Here is an 8,616-nt window from a genome sequence, read left to right as displayed (position 1 = left end):
TTTTTCTGTGTTCATAACTTGATGGTAATAACTGGACGACCTGTAGTTAAATGCGTCTCAATTTCTCTCACTTATTTTTCGTAATCACCACATGGAGCCTTCAGTGCTCAGAGGTGTGATTAGATTTAACCTGCCATCATATCTGAAGAACTTTCTGTATTATACAACGTATTATACATTGCAGGAATTATAGATGTAAATGGAGAGTCTAAGTGTAATATATAAATAGATATAAAGATGAGTTGCTCTCATGCCAAAGTTAACTCCTGTTTATTTTTTTTTCCTGTTTTTGACAGAAAGACTGGAGAGCCCCCACTAATAAATGGCTGGATTCCTTACCTTGGAAAAGCTTTGATTTTTAGAAAAGATGCTTACAAATTCTTACTGGATCAGCAAAAGAAATTTGGAGATATTTTCACTGTACATATTGCTGGTGAGAAATATTTTAGTATGTATCTTGATTTTTTGCATTAGTGAAGTTAAATACTAATCCAAATGTTTAGTTTAGGAACTTCCTTAACCCATAACATTTTTCTCTAGCATAGGCCCATAAAAATCCCTCAAATTTGCAGATATTTGCAGATACACATAATAATTACTTATAAAATATCACTATTACTGTGTGGATTTATTTACATCTCTAAGTATATATGTATTTTGACAGATTTTGTAGGTATGTACTGCATGAACATAGATTTTGCCAGCACATTTAATTGTGTATTGGTGGTTTTTTCCTTAAAGAAGGGAGAACTAACATCATCTTGACACCACACAGAAAAATATCAGATTAAATTTAGAAAACACTTAAGAAAAAAAGTGCAGAATTTGTTCTCACACATTTTACAACTGGTTGACAGGAACACAAGGGAATGAATGACACGTTGACTCAGTGATACAATCGGGACTGGAACACAGAAGCTTCCCGTTGCCAGCCTCTTACTCTGATCATGCTTGCTGAAAATAACAATATAATAAAGTATGATATAACCTTCCTGCTTCCTCTATTTATAACTGAATTACTAAGCTAGATTGAATACAAACATTTGAGTGATTTCACATAGACGCTTAGCTGTGGAAGAAAAATGTAGAATAAAACCAAAATCCTGAATGAAAGTTAAATATATAAACTTACATCTATCTATAGAGATTTACTTTTTACTCAAGTCAATATAAAATCCAGAAAGGCAAGCTCTTATTAATATAGAGCATTGTAATCATCTTCTGCACCTTTACATGCTGATACCCTTGTTCAAATTATGAACTTCATTCTATATAATTTTTAGTTATTTGTGTAGTTTTAGGGAGTCTGAAACAAAATCTTTAAGTATAAAGTATAAAGTTTGCTTTTAAATTTTAGGGCAATAGCATTAGCTTTGTATTTCCACATAAGCAATATTTTGGAATTAAATTTTTTTAAAAAATAAGTCAATTAATTCAATTGCAAGCCATGTGTTTAATTAATAAAACTTTTTTTCCTTTTATATATCTGTCTTTTTGTTCCTTTGGAAGAGAATTTTTACTGTATTCATTATGTGCTTTTCTTTTTTTAAATTTCATTCAAGTTTGTTTTTTGTGGTTTTTTTGGTTTTTTTTTTTTTTGGAAAGTGGAATGATCAGGTTTTTTGCAATTTGAAAGTGAGTTTGAAACAGTACAACACCAACCCTTGTTGAAATACAGTCTTTTTTATTGTTAATTTGAATTCACACTATAATACAGTTTTGGCTTCTTACAAATACTGATTAATAACTATAATTCAGATATTATTTTAGTATATTCATAAAACCAGATACAGTCATACTTCAGAATCTTAAAAGCATTAAATCAAATATTTATTTCTTTTGCCTCTTTATTATTTTAGGCAAGACTGTGTTTAGAAGTTTGTGTATAAGCAATCTTTGAGTGTAATTTAGTTTCAGAAATTTCTATTTCCATGATAAACCAAATCCCATCTCAGATAATCCCCCTGTGTTCAAGTGTTTTGAGCCATGCCTCCCTTGGTAAAGACTGAGGTAAATGGAGTTAGTTCTGGATATCATTTCAGTCTCGGGCAGGGCAATGTTTGATTTTGTGAATTTGTCATAACAGAGACATCACTTTTTCGGTATAAAATTGCTGACCATCAGGACTTCACTAAAGAGAAATAGTTTGTCATCTTCAAGTCAGGGAAGAAACCAAAGCTAGTTAGTATCTCCTATTCTGTCCTGATCTGAAGGCATACAGGATTTCTGTATGTCTTACTGATTTGACAAAGATGATGTTTCTGTGCTCGGCAAACATAGCATAGCCAGCTGTATGTGGACTATCATTACTTTACCCCCCTGGTGGATGTCTAAAGGTCCTGTCAAAAAATTCTATCAATATATATTGTTCTAATTATTGGTTCTCAAACTAGTTCATTTGGAAAATGCGGAACGATGCTTAGAGTTTCTGGCGTTGCCCCGTACTGGTAATGCGATTTTGCTGATTGTACTTTCCCATGTGATGAGCAAATGATTGTCATCCCTAAAAGTTGCAAGGGACATGGATGTCATCTTAATAAAGAAATTAAAAAGCACATCTTTCTATGAGAAACAATGTAAATTCCTGACCTGTCGCAGAAAATAGTTCTCTAATTGGTTTTGTGTGGTGGTGCAGCAGAATCGTTTTCCCCAAACGTCATGCCAGCGCAGCACCACTGTACATCATTGTCAGCAGTTCAGCAGAATCTCCCTAATAAGAGGACGATTACGTAAATGCGATAGTCTTGGGGGGAAAAAAAAGAAAAAAAAGATCAGAAAAGAAAGGAATAAGGAGGGGAAAGAGAGAGAGAGTCTGTGGCATTGAAATGATCAGACTTCCCAAGCCTCTCTGCTTGTTAAGGGTCAGCAGCATAGGCAGACGGCTAGGTAAGAACTTAAAGAGCTTGAAACAGTTTTGTCTTTGTTTCTCAGGATTAAACTTTGTGTCCTTTTCCTCTCAAGTTGATAGGAGTGATAATGAACCCTACAACATTCTCTCTGAGACTAACTCACCTTTTAATAAAATAATCTTAGTGGTTTTTACTAAGCACATTTGCCTTTTCGAATACTGCTGCTAAGCTATTCTTTTCTTTAAAGCATGATACACCTACAGTAATGTATCACATTTTTCTCTTGTAGGCAAAAGGTAATTTACATTAACTCCTTACCAGGCTGAAGCCTGCTGCAAGCATTACCGAAAAAACATCCATCATTAGATGCCATCTGAAATGCTTGTCTTTCATCATTAGCATTAAAAAGGTCCAGAATGCATTATTAGAGTAATTTCTTAACTATCATACAAATACTGGCTTCTGTGCTCAGATTTACCAAAGTTGACAATTTTCATATTTTCCACATCAATCTTCTATTTCTAGGAGACTGTAGAAACTAAATGGAGATAACCAGGCTATTTGCAGCATGGGTGTAATGCAGACCAAAGAATTGGATAATGAAGTATGAATTCTCTGTAGCCATTAAAAAAAATCAGAGGGCTTTTTGCAGAAACAAGAATACATCTCTTGTTTTGATTTGGTTTTACCGTATTAAATAAAATAGCTCAGTGACTTAAAGTATTGAGAATTGGAGTATGTAATTTCTGCATGTACATTTCTACTTAGTTTTTGGTGTTGAAGGGGTTTTTTACAAACTAACAGGGATAAGCTTAGTCTCTAGTGGTTTCTATATAAATACCTTCAATATTTAAGGCTACCTGATTTTGTGGAGATGGTAGTATGCCTCCATTTTTGGTTGATTTAGCATTACCTTTTCTAGTACTCTGATGGAAACTCATGAGTATCAAGATTTTGAATTGATTTCAGGAAAGGTTACTTTCCAAAGATGATCTTGGTATTAGCTGCAGTGGAAAGACCTGGGGGTAGAGGGGGGGAAGCTGCATTTTAAAATACCAAATAATAACTGAAAACTTTCTGAAAGGTTTTAATTTATTGGTCTCTGACACCACCAGGGACAATCAGTGTGAAGAAACCTCACTGAGGCCAAGGACAGGATTTGACAAACAAAACTAAGGACCATATTGGCACTTAAAAAGTTTAAAATCATAACTTGAGGTGAGAAAGTTTGTTCCACTTTGGATGTTTGCTGTTCAGGGTGTAGAGGAGGTGTTGGGGCACGGTTTTGTAATTAGCAATCTGTTCCTGTATGGAGGAGACTGGGGTAAGCAGTGTAGCCATGTAGTGCCTCTGTGTGCAAGGATGTCTCTAATTGTTAAAGGTTCCTGTACCCACTCTCACAACTTTCTAACTGCCATTAATTAGCCCTAGATTTTAGTACTTTTCCAATTAAGAGATCTAAAATTAGATTCTCGGTGGCATACATAAACAAGCTCCCTTTGTTATAGAGGGTTACTCTTTTCTGATTATCTAGACTCTTACTAAATGCAGCAACAAGAAATATTTTGGTTTATGTGTTTATATATGTTGTTGACTTGCAGTGATGTGGTCTGGAGCCTGAATTGATTCTACAAAATGAATTATATTTTGGTACATACTTACTTTTTGCTACCAGGAACCTGATGAGAATAATAAAAGCAGGATCTGTAATATTCTTTTTCTCAGGGACTTTTTTTTCAAAGTATGGCCTAGTGGTGAGTGAGTTCTGATTTAAAATTATTATTAAAATAGTTTGTTTGTCTGAAAACTCATTTGCTGAAAATAATTTTCTTAAAAATGATAAGAATTGATGTGCGTTTGCTAAGTGTCTGATTAAAGATCACAAAGAAACTCATATTTTGCATCAGAAATAAGCAGATGGTGGACAGATGGTTTAAATTAATATTAATTAAAAATCTTAACTTAAATTGTTTACCCTGTAAATGCAAAGTTAAGAAGCCAGCTTTCATCTTTAGGGTTAATAACACTCCAAATCTATTTATTAAAAATTGCTCCAATGGACATTCTTTCCAAGCTTTGATCACAAAGATGGTAGCCTCAATAAAGAGCAGGAAAGTAGGTGAAAGCTGGAAAGAGAGAGTAATTCTAGGACTCTTAACAAGGATCCTGCAGAGGTCAAGACTAAAAATTCCTGTTAGCCTCTGTAGGCAGAGAAGATCGAAAAAGAGGACTGAGAATTCAGGATCTCTCTTTCATGCTGGTTGCTCAATATACTTATTCTTTAAAATTAAATTTATAGCTATGATTGATTATGTTGCAGTTAAACAAAATCCGTGAGCGTCTTGAAAACCTTCACACACTGTTGACAAAAAAATATAAGGGGTTCAATTTCTGTCTTGATATATGCTTTACATTTCCTTACTTGTTCACTGGGATTACAGCTGAAGTAATTGGGAGGGGGATTATGGCACCTGGTAATTGTAGAGAAAGTCCAGAGTGTACCCAGACACCATAGAGCACTGTGCACATATATAAATCAGAATATGAAATAACTATGATAATTCAGATATCACTATATGGTAACCATGGATACTTGACATTTTTAGTGATAGTGACTACTTTATCTCTGGACATCTGTCACAGAGCCAAATTTGGTCCACAGTTAAGCATGTAGTGTTCCCATTAAAATCAAAGGAGATTTGTCCCTTTAGTGAGACAGAATTAGACTGTAAATGCTGGAAGCTTTGCTCTTTCCCTGAGTTTGTGACTGGGATATTTCACGGAGAAAGTGTACATTTTAATAGGTGCCCTTTTTCCCTAATGCACCTCTTCATTCAAGGTAAGAATCAGGAACTCTAAATTTAGATCCATCTATAAAGAGCTAAGATTTAATTGAGCTTTGGGAGTCTTAGCATTTTGATTCATGATAGTTCCTCCACATGCTTTTCTTCAGCAATTGACTTGAAATTTAGGGAGAAATTGCAGGACTTCTCTGGCAGGGACAATTTGAAAAAGCGTGTAACTTGATGCATTCCTACCCCTCTGTACAAGGAGCTGAAGGTATCACTGTGTCACCTCACTGAAGACCCTGGGAAGGCTGGGAAGTTGGTGGTGCCTTCATTAACAATGGATCCCTAGCACTGGGACAGTGTGTAGTGAAGACGGTGCTAAAAATGGTACCTGGTACATTGTAGTCTGTGAATCCACATTTATAAACTCTAAGTTAGTCATGTTATGGGTACTAAGTACATTCTGAACAAAGAGTTAGCAAAGCTTCAGGGAAAAAGAACCAGATGTGAAAGAACCTTTAAATTCTGGGAGTTTGCAGTGTGCAGTTTAAGCTGTAACTGGCCGATTATGAGTTCCTGTGTCATCTGCTTGGAAAAAAGCTGCCTAGGTGGCATGTTTTCCACTCCAGCCCCTGTAATTCACTTTCCTCTGTGCAGGTGAAATGTGTATGTTTCTGGCTTTCTGCTGGTGAAAACCTACAGTTTCCAAATGTTGCTATGACTCCACGCGGTATTTTCATTAATTAGACTTGAGTAGTAAATTATTTCAGAGCCTCACAATTGAAGAGATCATGCACAAGTGTTGGCGCAAACAGCAGATATGTCTACATGGAAATGGCTTCACGTGGATTTTAGAAGAGCCTGGAAAGTGCATGCTAGTAAAATCTGCATCCTGACAAAAAAAAGAAAATATTAAATAATACTTGTTTCACCATTTTTAAAAATTATTTTTCTTTGCAGATTTATTACTTTATCTTTGCTTTGGTTTTTTGTGGTGTTTTTTTTCTGCATGCTTTCTTCACAGACTTTGGCTTATTTTCAGTTATTGCTTCTGGAGGTGTCACCAGATTATAAAAGTGCACGTGTCTCTAATTATTTTCTGTTTTTCTATTCAGGTAGATACATTACCTTTATCATGGACCCATTTCAATACGTCTATGTCATCAGAAATAGCAAGCAACTTGAATTTCATGAATTCGCTAATAAAATGGCATCCAAAACTTTCGACTACCCAGCCTTGTCAAAAGGAAAATTCCCTGAACTCAAGGAAAATCTGCACAGAATCTACCAGTATCTACAAGGCAAGCCTTTGGATATCATTTCTGACCACATGATGAAAAATCTCCAGGATATATTTGAATGGAAATGCTCACAAGCAACAGATTGGGAAACAGAAAAAATGTACAAATTCTGCTGCTCTGTAATGTTTGAAGCCAGTTTTGTAACACTATATGGAAGAGTTCCTGCTGCAGATGGCCACAAAGTTATTAGTGAAATCAGAGACAAATTTATCAAGTTTGATGCCAGCTTTCCCTATTTAGCTGCAAACATACCAATTGAGTTGCTAGGAGCTACCAAGAAGGTTCGGAAGGAGCTTATACATCATTTTTTACTTCAGAACATGACAAAATGGCTGGGAGGGTCAAAAGTGGTCCAAGCCAGACAAGATATATTTGAGAAATATGAGCTGCTTGGAGATTATGACAAAGCAGGTAGGAAACTTATGAATGATTGCTTGTCTAAAATAAAATAATTTACTATAGACCTTTGAAATAAAAAGGCAAAATGGCGACCTTGAAATTTTTTTATGTTCTTTCTAATTGGCTAATGATAAAATGTTTTACTCTGAAACAACCCTCTATGATAATTGATTTTTTTTTTTTTGTGCTGAGGTGGTAAAACAAGATACTTAATGGTGATAATGAGAAAGATTATAACTGAGCTGCATTTCCTCCCCTTATTCCCCCCACCCCCCCCGACATTACATTTCAAACTATTCTCATTAAGCAGAAAATTAGACTTCAGAAGCCTATTGGTCCTCATTAGCATTCACTGATCCTTGGCTGGGTCTGTGTCCTAACATCTTTTAATTAGCACACTGCAAATCTAATCAGTGTAATAAACGCTATTAATCTTCCTTTTCACTTATTTTCTCCCAGCACATCATTTTGCCTTCCTGTGGGCCTCTGTGGGAAACACGATTCCAGCTACATTCTGGGCCATGTATTATCTTCTGCGGCACCCAGAAGCTCTTGCAGCGGTGCGTGACGAGATTGACCATTTGCTGCAGTCAACAGGTCAAAAGAGAGGGCCCACGTATAACATCCACCTCACCAGAGAACAATTGGACAACCTGGTCTACCTAGGTAATTTATTTTTATCTGTTAGGAAGAGAAGAGGGGCTCTCCCGGCAAACTCGGTTTATCACTCATTTCTGTTTACTGAGAAGGTGGAGGACACAGCTGCCTAATTGACATAATAACACCCATTTACATCAATTATAAATTATGTAGTTTATAGCTGTAGATACTCTCATTGCATGTAAACATTAAAGCCTAGGTAATTAACTATGCAAGGTATGCAAAAGGCTAAATCGAAGCTTTGCAATTATTTGAAAAAAAGTTGATGCCTATTAAGTTGTTTGATTCTGAGCATCTGCCGAAGTGTTAATGCATTTCAAATACTTCTGTATGGTACTGCCAAAAAAGACCCTTTTCTGAAATTAAAGTGGAATTGTGTATTTAAACTGCAAATGTATTTTATCCGCAAGCAATTTCTTTCTCTCTTTAACAAAACAAAAAAGGCTTCTAAAGCAGGCTTGTTTTGGGCAATGCCTCCAAATAAAATAAAAGATTAAAAAATGCAGAGGAGAAATGGTATTTCAATACTTTATTCAAAAGAGGGAGCTTTAAGGGAGCTACACATCTTCCAGTTCTGGATTCAGGGTTCAGAGGGAGACGCTTGCCAGTGGTTATTGG

At 35.6% G+C, this 8,616-nt stretch overlaps 1 protein-coding gene across 2 annotated transcripts; it reads left to right on the top strand.

The window, feature by feature from the left end:
* The first annotated feature begins 275 nt into the window (after nt 1-275).
* On the top strand, nt 276-8,342 carry CYP7B1 (cytochrome P450 family 7 subfamily B member 1). Of its 2 annotated transcripts, XM_066333852.1 has the most exons (3): nt 276-433; nt 6,754-7,350; nt 7,798-8,342. In XM_066333852.1, exons 2-3 carry the CDS (start codon nt 6,774-6,776, stop codon nt 8,106-8,108), a joined length of 888 nt encoding a protein of 295 aa, XP_066189949.1. In that variant the 5' UTR covers nt 276-433; nt 6,754-6,773; the 3' UTR covers nt 8,109-8,342. The 2 variants fall into 2 exon arrangements, with proteins under 2 accessions (XP_066189949.1, XP_066189867.1); XM_066333770.1 differs by lacking the exon at nt 276-433 and having other exon boundaries at nt 6,620-7,350.
* Nucleotides 8,343-8,616: the final 274 nt, after the last annotated feature.

The sequence above is a fragment of the Sylvia atricapilla genome, chromosome 1 (genome assembly GCF_009819655.1).
Source record: "Sylvia atricapilla isolate bSylAtr1 chromosome 1, bSylAtr1.pri, whole genome shotgun sequence".
Classification (NCBI taxonomy): domain Eukaryota; kingdom Metazoa; phylum Chordata; class Aves; order Passeriformes; family Sylviidae; genus Sylvia; species Sylvia atricapilla.
Note: the sequence above shows the minus strand (reverse complement) of the source record. Positions and strands in the feature narration are given on the sequence as shown.